General features: G+C 28.4%; 1 protein-coding gene across 4 annotated transcripts in view; it reads right to left on the bottom strand.

Moving 5' to 3' along the window:
* Positions 1 to 19,699, bottom strand: part of LOC107446586 (Ig-like and fibronectin type-III domain-containing protein 2) — a 95,104-nt gene that overhangs the window by 42,722 nt on the left and 32,683 nt on the right. For 3 of the 4 annotated variants that reach the window (XM_071182472.1, XM_043049675.2, XM_043049673.2), the window contains exons 2-4: positions 10,410 to 10,530; positions 2,301 to 2,401; positions 2,103 to 2,208 (exon numbers count right to left, since the gene is read on the bottom strand). In XM_071182472.1, the coding sequence (XP_071038573.1) occupies positions 2,103 to 2,208; positions 2,301 to 2,401; positions 10,410 to 10,491 (289 nt within the window). In that variant the 5' untranslated portion in view covers positions 10,492 to 10,530. Of the gene's footprint in view, positions 1 to 2,102; positions 2,209 to 2,300; positions 2,402 to 10,409; positions 10,531 to 16,652; positions 16,792 to 19,699 lie in introns of those variants that run through there. The other variant, XM_071182471.1, reaches the window with a different exon arrangement.

A 19,699-nucleotide genomic window follows, 5' to 3' on the forward strand; every position in this document is an offset into this window, starting at 1 on the left:
ACATTTATAGTTATATTTGTAATTTATTCTTATCTATAATCATATTTGTTTATGCAATTCATAATTACATAAGTGATTCATAATTATTTATGTAATACTTAACTCTTTATGTAATTCATTTTGTTGTTGTTGTAGTTCATTTACGTCACACTAGAGCTGCACAATGGGCTATTGGCGTTGTTCTTTGAAACATCCCTGAGGATGATCCGAAGACATGCCATCACAACTTTGATCCTCTGCGGAGGGGATGGCACACCCTTGCTTCGGTAGCCCGACGACCTGCACGCTAAGCCGAGCACTATGCAATTCATAATTCTTCATGCAATTATAAGCACGTTGCTTTATGCTATGTTATAAGCACGTTTGGTTTTATAATAATTATTTTTATTTAGAATTTCGGGTTTGTCGTATGTAAAATCCTGTAATTAGATAAGTTGACGCAAAATCGCTTCATATTGAAAAAAGTGTATATTTAATAGAACTAAAACTGATTTTTTTTAAAAAAATTGTTAAGTTCTTGTTTTAAAAACAAACGCTTTAACAATTGAGGCGCAGTTTATTTTCAAAAATAGCTACGCACAAAAGTACTTTCAATTTCTTAAATATTAACAAAAACAAAAAAATGTTATTTCAATGATATACCACAATCAATATCTTCTAAATTTTTAGAATCCTTTGTCAAAATTAAAATAAAACAATTATTTAGTTTAAACATTATGGACAGCAAAATGATATTTAATCCAAGAGAAAGAACTTCATCAAAAGTTAGCAAATTATTAACGTTAAAGACTTGATTTAAAATCATTAAAATATGTTGGATTGTTAAAAGAAACAGAGAAAAGCGATTATTAGAGCCAATCAATTTTCTTCCAATAATCAATAAGGTTTCGATGCTTTTTAAGCACGCCTTCTGCAATAGTGACTTGTTAAATCTTTATTACGTTTTGTAAGTTGCGATCCCGAGTATGCATAGTTTCTTTTATAATTTATTTTTACTATGCACTCTAATAATCCATATTTTGAGCTGTGATTACGAAACACTCGGCATATTGAAGTATATATGTTACCCCTTAAGCTCGAAAGCCGTAAATATATACTTACTTAGTATATATTACTATAGTAAATCTACATTATTAACTAAGGTAATCTGTTAAAGTGAGGAATCAAGTGTTACGGTTTCCAAATGAATCAATGGCTTCCAAGTTAAAGAGTTGTTTTCTCTCATCTTATCAAATAGTTTATTGATTGTTTAATTGTATTAACTTGCTTTTTATAAATAAATATAAAAAATTTCCTTAGCTGAAATAATATTTTAAAGCGTTTAATTCTTTATATTATAGTTTTTAAAGTGATTGATGATTGATCCTATCAAGTATGTTGATTATTTGACAGTAGTAACTTTATTTTTTAGAAAGCGAAAAATAAATAAATATTAAAAACACGTTTGTGTTATGTAAGCGTACATAAGAGTTGTTGTTGTTGATCCATCTGAGATCTTTTTTGCACTTTAACACGTGGGTAGAAGGTAACGTGAGGATTACCTGGGTTATTTTCAGATTACTCGTTAATTTGAGAAATGAAGCAATTTTTTGACACTTTAACGGATTACCTTAGATAATCTGCACATTACCAAGATAATCTGAAGAATAACTTATTTCCACATTTAAGTGGTAACATATTTGTATTTGTCCTTTTCGAAGCTACACTGTAAAAAATTTCGGATCAAATTACAGTAAAAATTACCGGCGCTCAGGTTGCCGGTACTTCGATATTTTTTTTTTACCGTAAAATCAATTTTTACCGGAACATGTTACGCAACAAAAAATCTAAAATACCATAATTTTTTCCGTAATAATTACCGTAAAATCAATGAATCATTCTAATAAAATAAATATTACTGTAAAAATTACTGTATAGTTTTTTTTACGGTAAAAGTGGATTTTACGGTTGAAATTATTTTACAAATGATGCACCCAAAGTGCAGATACCGTAAACCATAATTTTATCCAAAATTTTTTACTATGCATAAATATACCAAAATATTCCTAAGTTCAAGTAAATTTAACTTACATCTACGAATTAATTTTAAAAAATATAAGTACCTTTTTGATGCAACAAGGAAAACCTCGAATCTGGTATGATTCGCACTTCCCCTGCACTCAAAATTTCTGTCTTGTTGGAGCCTGGTACTACCCGCCTCCATATTATCTATACAGATTAATATTAATTAGAATCTATTTGTATATGTCATGCACATCATGTTGTTTCGATTGACAATATAAGAATAATATTCTACTCACTGTATAATTTTGCAAATTCTTTACGACGCAATCTATGAGTACAGCATCCCCGGCCACTGCCAGCAGAGGCTCTAAGGGAGTTGCTTCTAAAGTTGGAGCACCTAAAAAAGAAAGCAATAAAATAAAACAAATCTATACATAATTGACTTACTTATACAGGAAAAACGAACTTTTTCTATAAGACACAGTGTTGAAGATTGGCATAGTAGCAGACAATAATTTTCAAAGAACAAAATTTAAATTGCTGTTGAAGATTGACGAGTCATATTTAACCAGGTTTGCAAAAAGTATGAAATTAAAAAAGGACATATTGTATTGGTGGTTCACATTTTCTCTTTGTTTTTTTGAAATAATTAGTAGACAATCTTTTCTTCTTTTAGTTGAAGTTTTTCCTATGTTTTTTCTCACAAGGTGAAATTTTTTTTCGTTAAATTAAGCAATGAAATTTTATTTGTTTTTTGTTTCGCAATATTTTTTCTGTGCTGCATTTATGTTATTTATTTAGTAGTTAAGAATAAAAGGTTCTTTTGGTAACTGTAACACACAGAAAACAATTTTATGTATAAAACTGTGAACTAATTAAGTTATCACGCTTACACCAATGAGTAATATAATTAAATATACAAACTTGGTAGGAATCTGTCTAATATGTAGTAATTTTTGAAGTTTCAATTACTATTAGCAATTTAAAATGTTTATGCTCAATAATATGTAATGAGTAGGGATTAATAAAATTGTAGATGGCAATAATTAATTTATTATTAATTATTTATAAGTGTATTGCTTTAAGCTAAGGGGTCCCACCTAATGTAACCCACGTAACTGATTTCACAATTCGTCTTAGATTGCATCGCAATTCGAGCTTTCTCAATTTGCTCAAAGGATGCTGATAAGTTTTAGTCTAACTTCATATGTGTGCTGGTACTTTTTTTTCTTCAAATGAAATTCTGAAAATTTGTAACATATGCATACGGTGAAACCTTTGATTTATATACACTTCATTCAGTTTAAAAATTGAAAATTAAAATTAGAGCAAATTATTCACAGAATTTTCTGTGTTTATAACTGTAAATTTCAGTGTTTGGAGACACAACAGTTTTAAGTCCTTTATTTCAACACGAACTTCTCTAAATGAATAAAAACAAAAGAAAATGAATAGTAAATGAGAAAACCAAAGTAGTATACCAAAGTTGAAAAACAAAATTAGATTAAATTAATGAGCAATGTATTTCTTGCCTAATTCTGTTAATAAAGTGCATCCCTCTCCAGCGTTAATTATCATGCATCATTAAAACTAAAATAAAGCTCTATATTATTATGCAACCTGGTGTAAAATAATAAGCATAACTAAAACAAAAATGTGACGTAACAGTTTATTTTTTTATATGAACTATTCGCTTTTTATCTTTCATCTATAATATTATGCAACCTATTGTAAATCAGTAAACATAAATAAAATAAAAATGTGACATAACAGTATATTTCTTTATATGAACTATTCACTTTTAATCCGTCATCATATTATTATGCAACCTACTGTAAATCAATAAATATAACTAAAAAATGTGACATAACAGTTACTTTTTTATGTGAACTATACGTTTTTAATCCTTCATCTATGTTATTATGCAACCTATTGTAAATCAATAGACATAAATAAAACAAAAATATGACATAACAGTTCATTTCTTTATAAGAACTATTTGTTTTTAATCCTTAATCTATATTATTATGCAACCTATTGTAAATCAATAAACATAACTAAAACAAAAATGTGACGTTACAGTTTATTTCTTTATCTGAACTATTCGCTTTTAATCTTTCATTTCTGGTGAACTTGGGGTCATTTAAAAACTGTATCATAAGCCTTCTTTCTCGAGACTTTTTAACATTTCTGAAATCTAAAACATGAAATCCCATACTTCTGTTTAAGAATTACAGCTTGCCTCGAGAATTAAAACATTAAATTGCACCTTAATAAAAATATTAATAAAGCAATAAAAATATATATAACAAAAATATAAGACAGAAATAATATAAATAAAAGTAATAAAATATTAATAAATTCAATGAGAATATTAAGCAAGTCAGATAATATTACTAAGCTTGAATTGGATGTATTTTAAGCATTAATTTCAGAAACTATGATTACGGTGTTAACTAAATTTATGTGTTTCACATTTCCCTATCACATGATGTATATCACATTATCTCATTTTAAAAACTAAAAGAATTCAAGCTTAAATTACCTCAAGGAAAATATTTCTTCATTAATCACTCTTTTCTGCCCAGTTATGATTATTTATACTTTTTTGAAAGAATTGTTAGAAAATCAATGGTTTGTTATGCAAACTGAAACTTTTTTCCTTATGACTGAAATAATTTGGTAAAGTTTAAAGATTTCTAAGTCTAATTGAAGTAAATAAATTGATTGGAATTCCTTATTTGGTAAGTGGTGTCTATAACTAAAGCGAACATTTTTTTAAATAATATCGTACAGCACAAATAGAATTTCTAAGATTAGAATAGTTCGATATAGTGCACGAAAAAACATATCATTTTAAATAACCTTTGGCCTAATGATCGGATTATTACATTTCCAGATGCAATTTTCGTAATTTACAAGGTATTTCTACGATTAATTTATTTATAACAGTTTAATTGTTATTATAAACTCTGATTTAAACACGGTTTTTGCCTATTACTTAATAAACTGCAATTTTTTGTTATTATCTCAAAAACCAAGCAATGGATTTTTAAAAGGATTTTTCTCATCCATTCCTCTTAAAGCAACAACCAGCAGGCCTCTGACAGTTTTGGGCCAAGGACCCCCACTTTTCTACATCTGATCCTCTAGGTAGCTTCAAGATTATCAGAGTAATTTGAGAGCTGAAACAATTTTTGCTACCCAATTAATCTGCACATTTACTTAACTTGATTTCTATACTTAAGCGGTATTGCAAACAAAATTCGATCAATTAGTCAAAATTCAAAAGCTATTCAAGTCATAACTTTTTTTTCACATATCGTATACATGTTTTGCTGTAGAAAAACATTTACGTTAAAATTTTCAGACACGTTGTCACGGTTCGAACATCGATATAAGAAAAAGTGAGAAAAACTTGATATATTTTATTGCCTTTTCATTTCAACTTCGATGTCACATATTTCCAAATCACTGGCAGAGCATGAAAATGCAACATATGATGTCAGCAATGAAATATCCGGTAAGAAAAATTGAAACGAAAACGAAGAATAAAGTTCCTTCTACGGAAACTACATAATTTTATAATATACCTTTTTCTAAACTTTTACATTTTTCTTTTTATAGCTTTTAAAATTTATGTATATATCTTTGAATGAATTGATAGAAAAATTGTTGAAACATTCTCTCAGAAATCATTATTTCTCACAGAACTCATTAGAATTTTTATTGCATTATTGTTAATAATTTTTGAGACAGTAGAAACACATGATAGTTCACATTTGCTGCAAACTAAATGTGGTGCCAAGTTTAATCCTTTTATAAGACCATGGGAAGTATTCTTCCCACCAGCTTCATTGGTTCTCAGTTGTTGATGGGAAGTTATTTTCCCTCCTATAATTTGTTCGGCCATTTGCTGATATGACAACAATTTGTCTATCAATTCATTCAAAGATTTATGTATATATCTTTGAAGGAATTGATGGAAAAATTGTTGAAACATTCTCTCAGAAATCATTATTTCTCACAGAACTCATTAGAATTTTTATTGCATTATTGTTAGTAATTTTTGAGATAGTAGAAACATATGATAGTTCGCATTTGCTGCAAACTAAATACGGTGACAAGTTTAATCTTTTTATAAGACCATGGGAAGCATTCTTTCCACCAACTCCATTGGTTTTCAGTTGTTGATGGGAAGCTATTTTCCTTCCAATAATTTTTTCGGCCATTTGCTGATAGCATCAGAAAGCATTAAAAAGAATACCAATTATTTACATAATTGTTTGCATAAATATGGGTAAGATTAAATCTTTTTGCGTGGGGTCCGGAAGAGAGACCACCACTGCGTCTCTATTTTCTCTAACGCGTTAAGCATTCGTTCATTTGAGCATAACTCATCGAGTTTATTTGTAGTTATAAACATAGAATTTATAAATTAGGTTATTTATAAGCATTTAAGTTCAAATTTATAACCAATTCTTAGCAATAAATAAAACTTTGAAAATCTCACCTACCTTCTCACCAAAAAAATGACTTAAAAATAAATTAATTTTAGGTATTAAAATAAAATAATCTTGTTTTTTTTTAATGAATCTCAATTCCGATAATATTTCAAAAGAGCATTACTGAAAAAATGGCTCTAAAAAGGATTAAACAAATCATCGTATAAAATTATCAGCATACCAACTCATTCCCTGATTTTATGGTTCTTTGGTTCAATTTGAACGGAAACATGATTCAATTGAACACTTTGTCTCAAGCCGTAGAGTTATGATGGTTAAATTAATTTACTAAGTATTCAGCAAATCAAATTCGCATAATATTATGATTCAACGTTGAACCAATTTTTCTGTGGGTGCAGTTGTGAGTGAGTGAGTAGTTCTGCGAGTGAGTGTAGTTTAAGTTGGTTCGTGTAAGGGTACACTGTAGGGCATGTATCAATAATGCTAAAATTGACCTTTATGATGTACCTCTTCTAAGAACCTATTTATGACATCGATATCGCTTTAAAATTTTGGGGGGACATTTGAGATTATATCAGTTGTTTGCTGTAATAATGTTTTAGCGTCAATAGGAATACTTTTTGAGTTTGGAAAGATTTTTGCACAAAAAATGATGAAATTTTTTAAAAAAATTAAAAGTTCTGTGTTCATAATTCCTTTTTATAAAAATTATGCCAAAGATATGTATTAATTATTGAAACAATATCTTGTCTGGATGCTGAGAAAAGGTACAGCGAAAAAGGTCAGTTTTAGCATTATTCGTATATGCCCTACCGACTACTTGTAAGGTAAGGATAAGTATTTTGTCTTAAACCTCTAAGTTAGGACAGTTATTAATTTAGATAACTAAGTATTCGGCAAATCGAATTTGCACGATATTATGATTCAAGTTATACTAATTTTTCTGAAAGAGTCAGCAAAAAGCTAGATTATGCATCGTCTTTATTTCGTGTCTGCAAGCTTTCAATTAACGGAATATAAATCCCTAACTCTCATTTCTTTTCCCGATATAACATTCATAATATTGACTTTTTTTGCAACTAAAAGGCATGTTTTCAAAGTTTATTTGTCAACTTTCGATAAATACTCCCGGAACCTTCTTTGATTCAAAAAAATACTCAAAAACTATCTCTTATTATCTTTAACCACTGAAATCTTTGAAATTTAAAGACTTGGAATATAAATTAGTTTGGTAATAATAAGTTAAAGAAGACGAGATAATAAAAGGGTAATAAAATCTTTCTCCGTGAAATATCAAGTGCTTACAAAATACCATCTAGAATCTTCTTCAGCTAAGCCTTTCGACTAATTTCTTGTAGAACTAAGATTATCAGAATTACTATAGAATAAGCACAGGAATATTAGTTTTACCTGGCCTAGAGACTCAAAGCAATCAATTAGAAACTAGGCATGTTTTCTACACACAAAATCCATTCAGGTAATCTACATTTAAAAATCATTTGTTATAAAAAGAACTAATAAAAAAAATGGCTTTTAGAACAAATTCGAAAAATCCCTTTCATCCCACTTGACTCAATTCTATTTATCGAACAGCCCACGTGAATGATTTAATTCCAACTGATTGTAAACAACTACAACATTCGATGTTGTAATTAGTAGGTCTGTGTAACGATAGACAGGTTATTACTAGGGAAAGGTCACTTCAGTGTCCTTCAAAATCGATTAAAAAGCGAGGAAAGAACAGGACTTTCTCTTGACCCTGAGTTAGAACACAACTAAAATTCTTAACCTTGGCTCCAAAACTGGTTGAACACTTTTTTTGATGCGCGCCTTTGTGCGTACGAAGCATGCCGCGTGATTTTGCCATTAAGTTAGTCTGTCTAATTCTTCGCTTTTCTAAAAGTCTCAGCAGGAGTTATATTCAATTTTTATTCAGTTACTACTTTAAAAGAAAAACTAGTTACGTAACTTCAAAATCTTCTTTAAGTTATATTAAATTCCAACTGGGCTCAATAAAATAATTAGGAAAGTTAACTCAGTGGTTTTAAGCAAAATATTCAATATATTTTTAAAACTGAAGTTAGTGGCTAAATTCTTAACTTAAACCAAAATGAAATTGTTTTCTTAATTGTAAATAGTGGTTACGTCCCCTGCTCGTTATCTCTCGCCACAATCCGGAACCTTTCTGATACCATCACTCGCTAATTTCACCTTACCCTTATACAAAGCCCCAGCTTTTTTGCTTTAATTTCTTTTACCAAATATATTTAAAGCTCGGTCCCTTAGTCGCACATAATAATAACAGTTTTTTCCCCTCCAGGCCAATACGTTTAGTCATTTCGCCCTAGTCTTTAGTACTTTAACTTTATATTTTAATTTATATCTATATTCTATATTAAATACATTAAAAACTAAGGCACTGCTCGCCAGGCCCGTAGCCAGGGGGGGCGGTCGGAACAAATCCCCCCCGACCGAAATTCTGGGATTCAAACTTTTTAGTCTTTGAGCCTCTCAGTAAAAAGAAAAACAAAAACAGTCGAATCAAACCTTTTATTAACTAACTTTATTAAGCATATTTCGGGATATTCTGGTTTGTCCTAAAAAAGTAATCGAAAAATTTTCTTCCAATCCCCGTCGCATGTCTTTGTAAACTTTGTTTACAAATTGATTATAATTATTATGTGATATTAATTGAAAAATAAGCATTATGTAATATTTTTAATTACTAGTTTAACTTTTGCAAACAACAGAATAAACAATATTTGTTACAATGTTTTCCCCCTACTTTGCATGTCTGAAACCGTCCTTGCTTCTTACNCCGAAAAAATATCCTGGCTAAGGCCTTGCTGCTCGCTACCGCTCCAACCCTCAGAACTGCTTGTGTAGTTATTTTCAGATTGCTGGGTTCACTCATTTTATCTATCTGATTTATACTAGAATGGATAAAAAGGTGGAACGAAAAAAAAATCAAGATATTGGAGTGGAATGATGTTCATTCATTGAATGCAAATTTCAAATTATGAGTTGAAAATCGTTAAAAATTTGCTTATTAGTATCGACTTATGTGGTATAAGTTTTATATTTTACACCACTCGATTGCAATCTTTCAATCAAGTGAAAAAATTGGTATTTTATCACTTCATAATAATGGGAACAAAGAAAGTTACAACCGGGAGAATTTCATTTTTTTTCGGGGGGGGGGTATGAAGTAGAAAAATACATGAATAGTTATATTAGCATGTGTAAAACTGTAGTATGTCCCACAGTCTAATAATTATATCGCGTTTTAAAAAATAGCGATTAAACTGTATATTTTTGTTCTAATGTCACTCTTTTATTAGTTCAATTCTGTGAATCGAAGTATGACGAGATTTGTTAGTTTAATTTTCATGAGAACTGGTTTAACAAAATGAAAAATTATCTGAAAAAGGAAGTTCTCCGAAAAATATTACGGAAAGCAACTTCTTATACTGCAGTTACATTTTCTAGATAATTCTAAATTTAATCAGTTTCGGCACTAATTTATAAATTAATTATTCGAGATTTACTAATTTACTATTCCATAAAATATTATGGAAAGCAGCTTCTTATACTGCAGTTACATTTTCTAGATAAACTTAGATTTAATCAACTTCGATTCTTATTTATTAATAAACTATTTCGAATTCATTAATTAATTACTCCAAATTTATTAATTAATTATTTCAAATTTATTAATTAATTTTTCCAAAATAACTAATTTATTACTCCAAATTTATTAATTAATTATTCCAAATTCCTAAATTTAAAACTTCATTATTCCAAAAAATATCTCGGAAAGCAGTTCCTTACACTGCAGTTACATTTTAAATTCAATCAGCTTCGAAACTAATTTTTAATAATAGAAAAAAATGAGGTTACATGAGATAAAAAAATGGTTTTTACCTGACAGTATCTTACCTTTTACAGTAGAGAAACTACAGATGAGAAGAATACAAAATGAGAATATGATATAGGAACTATTTGCTGTCGAGAGTTCCATACAGATATTTTCCCGCCACTGTCAGTAACACCCATCCATCTGAAGAAAAAAAACAATACAGATCATTATTTTAATTTATTTTATACCTCGCTTTATCTAGCTACCCAATTATTAAAATGCCCACAATAGACAACCGTTTTTTATATATCACGCTATGAAAATCTATCATCGTATGATTTGTTTCCGAGATTAAACAATAAACATTGGTGGCAATAGTTCTTTTTCAATTGTTACAGAGGATTTCCGAAAAGATCGTCTGCAGAAAGCTTCAAAGAATGTAGGACAATCTGGAATAAATTAGTTTGCGTAATTTTAATTACATTCACTGTTTGGTGACAGCTTAAAATTTCGACAGCTATTTTTAGAAACTCCTTAGTAGGGTTAAAGAACTTAATCTTGGAATACAAATGTAAATTAAGTTATTCTTTTCTTATATGATAAAAACGCGCTGAATCTGTTTCGAACTACTATTGTAATTCTAATGAGTATTTATGTGCATTCGAGGTCATAAAGTAATTTAAAATTTAGCATTGTTTTACTTGGTGATTTATTTGTTTTATGTACAATAAGATAAACAGATTTGTCATATCTTGAGATTTAAATGTAACTATGTAACAATAAAGTTCAATTCTTGTTATAAAAACTGCAAATCGAAATACATTAGCACTTGTCAATATGATTAGCTTAAACATTGTTATAATGAAATCAAACGAACTAATAATAATACAAATTCATAAGAATTTCAATGAAAAAAAAAATTATTAATCCCTTGAAAACATAATACATTTATTATTATTATAAACGGAATTATATCTCCTTAACGATGAACGAATTTTGTTTAAAAATTCTTTTGCTTTTAATTTATTTATCGAATTCACAATGTAGCTAATCTATATTAAATTGAAAATACCAAACAATCATTTCAAAAAATTGGCTCTAGTCTTTCTTCCTAAATTTGTACCAAAATATTTTGACTATATTTCACTCAGATTTCTTTTTTTATTTAGTTTTTTTCTTCCGATGGTAGAGTCAAATGTGACATCCTTTCAGAAAAATCGTTTCCGAGATTAAATAATAAATATTGGTGGCAATAGTTCGTTTTCAATTGTTACACAGGATTTCCGAAAAGGTCGTCTGCAGAAAGCTTCATCGAAGGGACAATCAGGAATAAATTTTCGTAATTTAATTACATTTACCGCTTAGCGACAGTTTATAATTTCAACAGCTATTCATAAAAACTCTCTAGTAGACTTCAAGAACTTCATCTTTTAATATAAATATAAATAAGGTATTTCTTTTCTTGTTTGATAAAAACGCTCTAAATCTGTTTTAAGACTTTTTTTATCTGTGCATTCGAAGACAAAAAGTTAATTTAAATTTTAGAATTGTTTTCATTGGTGATTTTTTATGTACAATAAGATAGACAGATTTGTTATATTTTGAGATTTAAATGTAACTATGTAACAGTAAATAATTAACTAATTTTTGTTATATAAATTGCATCAGCAAAAAAATTTCACTGAATTAGCACTTAAAAAAAGTTTATTAGTTTCTTTTTTACATGTTAAAATTATCAGTCCTTTCTATAGAATGGATAATTCTAAGGCAGCCTGATATGTGCAATTTAAAATTATAGCTATTTATTCGAGTCTTCTACTTTTTCTTTTTCTGCTCTTTGGCGAAAGAGTTTCAAAAATTATCATTAATTGTGCCTGTGCCCATTATCAGCATTTTAAAGACTGCAAAAATCCATCTAAATATAAATTAGTAATAATAAAACATTTCAAGAATAGACATTTTCAATACACATGCCTTTTTTTTACATTGGAATATATACCTCTTCTTTCATACAAATTTCTCCTTGTTATTATGGAATAATAAGTTTCACGCTACGTCAAAGAATCAATTGTTTAAAAAATATAAGGAAACGAAACGTGCCTAAATTTATAATTAAAGTTCCTTGACAATTGTACAAAATTTGTTCGTGTCTAATAAGGAAGCCTTTGAGGCTTGCTCGTGTCTGAAATGGTGAGTTTTTTATTTTCAAGTAAATTCTGACGCACGTCCTATGCGGTTGCCAAAGACGTACCTCCATCAGTATTCTTTTTCCTCGCAATTTCGTACATTGAAAATATGTTAGGCGTGAGATTCAGTATTAACTATCAGTAATCAGATGAATTGAGTAGACACAAATGGTCACTAGACGGACCGGGTTGCTCAAATTTTTGAAAAATGTGACAGCGCATTGTAAGGAGTTTGCCTCGTTAAAAAAAGTTTTTGCTTCAAATTTAATGTAGTAACAAACTCTGTTACGTCATTTAATTTAACTATTTTAAACTTGACCATATTATGAATAAAGATTACATATGTTACACAGTGTTTGATAAACTTTTCAAATTAAATTTAAGTCACATTTTCTTAAAAGTGAGTTTTTTATGATCATTTTCAATCCAACAAGAGGAACAAATTTGCGAGTTGGATTAGTTAAGTAAAAATGTAAAATGAGGTGCGTGTAGAACTTAAAAGAGAAAAGAACACCTTGCTTTTAAATTTTAATTCTGAAAATGTTTTAAGTAAAGATGAAAAGCAGCAACTAAACATATATTACAATTTCAAAGTTTATATTCATTTATCTGACCAAAAGACATCTTCTCTGCTCTTGGCTGATAGATATTTTGAAAATATAGAAACATTTTTATTTTAGGGTAGAAAATAACCATAAGTTACGAAATTAAAGGATGGCATTAAAACAATATTCTGCTCAAGTAATTATTCATTACAAAAAAAAATCCATAAAAATACTTGTTCTCAATTAAAAGTTTGAAAATGTTCAATTTCTTATTCACATATCTTATCAAAGTGATTTTATTTTATTTTATAAAGGTCGTTAAATAGCTGATCCAATTTTGGGTTTACTACTACTAATGTTTAACTCTATAGCCTTCTGAATTTGAACTCAATCCAGAAGACAAGAGAACTCATAGATAAAGTATTGGGAGAAATTATTTAATATCATTATTTAAATTATACATATTTATGTCAACACAATTTATCTTAGTATTAGTTTTTGTACGTCTGGAACAGAAATCATATAAATAGAAAATAACTTTTTTTAAACTATAGCACTACATTTGAGACATTTCTAATAACACTCTTCAGAAACTATAAGAAACAAAAAACCAGGATGACTCATACCTACACACACAGTGGCATTCACCTATGCATTATGCTCTTTTGGCCTACTTATTCCACAAATTCAACTTACAACAATTGTTATCGTTCTTTAAAAGAAATTATCCTCTCGACCCAAGCCATTCTTAAACTTCTAAAGATTGCTTTATTGAGAAATTATTTTCCCACGGAATATTACGCAAATTTGCATCTTTTTAAATGGAAGACAATTATTTCAGAAAAAAACACCTCCTTTTAGTCTTGTTAATTTTAAATACCAAATATTTAGACCATCTTGGAATGAGAAAGTTCAAGTGCATCCCACGAAACCTGTTACTGGTTAGAATTTCATTAACTATCAAAATATACAGTCATTTCAATGCATTTTTGTGAATGATACAAACATTTCATTTCTTTGAAATTCATCTGAAAGTAAGGTTGATTAAAAACCGTTGTTTGAATAGAAACTCTATTTTCTTGATTCATCAGTTAATGATAAAGTTTAGTCATTCACTAACTCTAAACTTTGAGAAAATAAAATATCTTTAAAATTCGAAAATAATTTTTTAAGGTAATTAAAAGTAATGTAAACTGTTACATTTTAAGAAAATGTTTTACTAATTGTAGGAAACTGCTAATAGTTTAAGTTTCAAATCCAGTTCAGTAAAGTTTTTGATTTTTATACTCCGTGTTTTGTTTGTTTCGTTTTTAATATACCAGTGTCAGCATCAAACTTCCATCGTATTTAATATAGCTACTTCATAGATATTGTATTTCGTAATTTTGGGGCATAAGTAGTTCCTCACATATAATCACATAAAACCTACGTATAATGTGTCTCATATAACGTATCGGTAAAAATGGATTGTTATTACTCTGTTATTTTGAACTCCCTTCCCCATTTAAGTTACTGAACTATATTATTCACCTTCAATTGGACCTAAATTAAGATAATAAGAGGTCATGGTATAATAGCATAGGCTCAAACAATGATATTCAACAATATCATTCACTGAATTCATTACTTGCTATTATCAAATTACGACTGTTAGAGGGCATACTTTCATTACATACAGCATATAGGCCCAAATTATAATTTTCAACGATAGCATTTACTAAATTCCTTTACCCTAGAATAAGAACTATATTACGATAATAATAGAGCATGCTGACATAGGCTCAGATAATGATATTCAACGATAGCACTTACTAAATTCCTTTTCTCCTATTAATAGATTTATTTTATGACAGTAAGAGGGCATAGAGGCTCAGGGGATAGAACGCTCATCTTCCATTTGGGTGAACCGGGTTCGAATCCCAGGGATGGCTGGTCGATACGAATTCCGCATCCGGCTTGCACCGACCACAGTGCTGATGTAAAATATCCTCAGTGATAGATGGATCATGGGGTAGAGTTCCTTTGCCGTTAGGCTAACCGTGGAAGGTTTTCGTGGTTTTCCTCTCCATGTAACTCAAATGCGGGTTAGTTTCATGAGAAAACTCCTCCTCGAAGGCCAATTTCTTCCAATTCTTAATATAAAAATCCCCTTGTCTTCTGGATTGGGTTCAAAATTACGAGGTTACGAAGTTGAACATTAGTAATTGTAAACCCAAAAAATTGGGTCAGCTGTTCAACGACGGTTATAAAACAAAATAAAAGAACATATTTACATAACGTAAAGGTTCAAATTATGATATTCAATTATTTCATTCACTTAATTCCTTTTCCTTATTCTTAGACCTACATTGCGATAATAATAGGTGATACTTAAATAACGTAGGCTCAAATAATTATATTCAACGATATCATTCAATTATTTCCCTTCCCCCTATTAATAAACTTACAGTGCGATAGTATTAAAACTTTCTTAAAAATCGTGGGCTCAAATAATGATGTCAAATGAAATGTTAAAAATATTTTGTTCTAACTCTTACAACACTTTGAATTATGAAATGTTTTACATGTATAACTTGATTGAAAATACCATCCACCATTCAGTTTTAAACAAGTTTTTCATTTTAGAAAATAAATAGAGAAAAATTTAATGTCTCGCAAATTTCTTCTAAACAAATTTACTTTTTCCTTATTTTATAATACCCATAGCAGTATATTTTATGCCAATAATTCTTATTTCATATTATTAAAAGATAAATGGATTCTGAACCTTTAAATTGCTAATTTAAAAAGTTTATCAACACAACGTAAAGGTAACTAGATTACATTACAGTATTATGATTACATTATTTTGAAAGGTAATAATACTTTAAATAATAAAGTTTTACAATCAGTAATTATGTTTTTATTTACAAGTCTTTTAAATTATTAGTATCATCTAAATAATTATAAAATGTGATTCCCGTGTGAACTTAAGTATTTGTGCAATTGCAAATTTTTGAGCCACCCTTTTATTATATTCAGAACTGAAATATCTCCCATCTATAAGGTGAAAAATGTTTCTGTTTTTGAGAATATTTAAATTATGAATCTTTATTCAAACAAAGTAAACATATATTCTATCAAAACATACAAAACTTAATATCTAAAATTTAATAAAATAATTCTTGATAGTAATCATAAAATGGAATTAAAAAAGTATAAAATTATTTTTAATACATCATTTTGGAAAAATATAACATTTTTTAAAGTTTAATAAAGCTATTGTATGCTAAAACGATATTTTTATGAACGGTATGCATATTACAGAAGGTATACTCATGCATATAATTACTAATTGAATTTATATAATTAAGTATGTTTAGTATACAATAAATAAACTTATTTCTAAAACATAACAAAATAATGAAAGTTATCAAAGTTTCCGTTTTGTTGGTCATGCATAACTCCCCAAACATAGTATTTTATGACGCATATGAAATTCAAATGATTTATATGAAGGAAAAAAGTCATTAATCCATAAAGAATTTCCTCGAAACAAATGAAATTTGACACATTTTTAAAAATATAAATATTTTTTTCTCATTTAACTTACATTTTATTAAATGGTGTGCATCGAAGTTTTAACGATATATCATAAATCGCGATTCCTTTTTGTGCAGGAAAGTCAAACGTTCTAACCCGATAACCGCAATTACATGTTGATGGAATACAATGAACATATTCGCTTTCACCAATGTAAATAACTGTTAGAAGTAAAGGAATGCAAGCAAAAAAATTTGCGTGATTCGTTGTTTACCCGTGCAGTCGAAATTGATAGAATCAGCTGTTTTGAAAATGTCATGAAATTGAAATGGATTCGCCGCACGAGTCGCCGATATCGGAAGAAGTGCATTTGCAAAAACACAGCTGTTGATGAAGTTGCAATCTTTGTGTTTACCATTCTTCCTTTAATAACTTCATAATTTTTCTTGTATAATCAAAGAAGATATAAATCCGTTTAATGTTGTCATATTTTATTTAATTAAGAGACACATATCTAAACACTTAACGCGTTAATAAGGATTTTTAAAGAATATACTATCACAAATTGAGGAAAATCTCCATTTTTCGATTAGTTATATGGTAATTTAATTATACAGGATGTAGTGTAAAAACTGCAAATACAGAATGCTACCAACACAATATTTTTCTCTACAGTTAAATAAAAAGTGTCACCCGTGCTTGGTATATTAAATTAAAATATGTCTTATTTATTTTAAATAATTCAATTATTGAAACAGTTTGGAATAAATTTACAGCATGATTTCGATCTTGGAAAATTATCTTTCAAACTTCGATTGCTTTTTTTTTAAAAAAAACTTATTATTTTTCTAGCATAATCTAGGAAGACGTAAATACGCTTGAGGCCAACTCAATCTTTTAAATGAATGAATGCATAACTAAACAATCATGTAAGATAAAAGAATAATTGAAGCAGGATGTAGCAAAAAGCTTCAACATATACACGGAAAAAAAAGTATGGTCAAAACCATCTGAATATGGTAAAATTTATCGCATTTCTGGCTCTATGGAAACTTCAAAAAACTAAGTGGTTTTCACCGAAGCACTTTGGTAATGATTTTAGTAAAATTAACAATAAAATATGGTTTTTTAATATGCGATAAAATTAGGTAAATGTGGTAAAATTTGGTGATTTTGCCATGATGCTTTGAAGCATGGCATAAAAACCATTTATTCGGTCAAATTTACTTTTAAGTTTCGCATTTTTTTACTAAATATGTGGTAACTGTAATTTTGAAAGCCAGTCAACTGTTACCATATGAACAGAAAAATTACCAAATGAATGGCTTAAATGTGGTACATTTTTGTTTTATTAACCAGAATTTTGCTTGTTTGCTTTTTACCGAAAATGGCATTGGAGTTCGGTATTTTTATTAAAATTAAAAATAAGTCTCAATTACGCATGCAATCACGGATAATCCTCTAAAAGGTGAAAAATTATCGTACCTCCCTTTTTTTCTTTCTTGACTTTATAACTTTTCTTGTAGAATCAAGGATTTCATAAACCCACTTAAGATTTTCTATCTATGTAATTATTGGCTGCATTACTAAATAATCAATATTATTGGCTGCACGAATATTTATAAGAGCTTATGTTAAAGTGTGATTATAATGAATATAAAAAATTTAGAAAAAGTTCTATTATGCGAAACTTTAACATGCATGCTAAATTTGTCACGGGGTTTTGGGGAAATTTTAACGTATACATTTTGAGAATTTTTATTACCTAAATTTCACTCGAAAGACTAATACAGTGCCAAAAGTTCTAGAGTACTCAAACCACAGTACTGTGTAACTTTGATACAACCATAATATCTTGCCAGATTGAAGTTTATTACTTGATACTATGGCTTATTTTTGACTGATATATGGGTTAGATTAACATCCTTTTAAGGTTGAAACAATTTTCATCTTAATTTGATCCAAAAAACATTATATTTAACATTTAAACGATTTTTTAAGAGAGAAGAAGGTTTGATTGACTGATAGTTAACAGTATAACTAAATATTAACTATACAAACCCAACAAAAATATTCACAGTTAAAAATGTTTTAAAAATCTTCTTTTAACAATCTGTAATAACGTCACTAATTTCTTATTTTAAAAAGTTTTTTGAAAGTCATGTACTTGGTATACATTTATGAACAAAAACGAATAATTCTAATCTATTACTTTAATATATAAAAATATGGAGAGTTCAATTTAAAAATAGACATGAATTGCTAGAATAACACGAAAGTTGGTAGAAAAATATATCTATTATTATCTTTAATTTTTTTTTCTTTCTAACAGCAGCCTTCATATAGATAAGAATAACTTTCATTTGAAGAAAAATAACCAAATTTTGAGAATTAATAATACTTACAAGATATTTTAATAAGAGAATTACTTTTAAATTTTTCCATATTTAAAGATGTTTTATTAGAGGAATTTCATTATTGTACCGTTCATCCATCCGTAGAAATTTCAATATCTTATTAATTTTGAAACACGTGTTTGAGCTTATTATACAATTATCTTTAATAAAAACATCAAAATAATATGTAATTATGACAAATGATACTATTTTTTTGGGTCAATGATTCTTCCCTTAAAATAACGTGCAATCAGGTCTGTTCCGTTTCTTTAGAATGCAAAAGATAGATGAATGTTATTTAATTTTGAATCACAGCAGATTGTTAGTTAAATTTAGAAATACGTTTAAAGTCGCTTTTTTTCCCTATTGAGTTATAGCAAATACATTTTTATATAACGTATAGTTTTGTGATAAGTATCACTTTCTTTAAAATAGTATGGATTGTATAGAGACATTTTTTTCCATGCATAAATATTTCTTTATTTTGCTGTTTCGTATATTTTACTGCTGACCAGTGCCAAATGGATTATAATATTATGTCACATAATTAATTAAATTAACTTATAAATTCTAATATTTAACGTTAAATTAAAATCCGGATTATTGTATTTCATTGTTTCGCTTAACAGTTAATTAGCAATGAATTTGCATAGAGTTTTACTACTATATCAGAAAATATTTCAGAGTGTTGAACCCAAATTTCAATCGATTTGCTTTAATC

Source organism: Parasteatoda tepidariorum, chromosome 6, assembly GCF_043381705.1.
Source record: "Parasteatoda tepidariorum isolate YZ-2023 chromosome 6, CAS_Ptep_4.0, whole genome shotgun sequence".
Taxonomy (NCBI): Eukaryota; Metazoa; Arthropoda; class Arachnida; order Araneae; family Theridiidae; genus Parasteatoda; species Parasteatoda tepidariorum.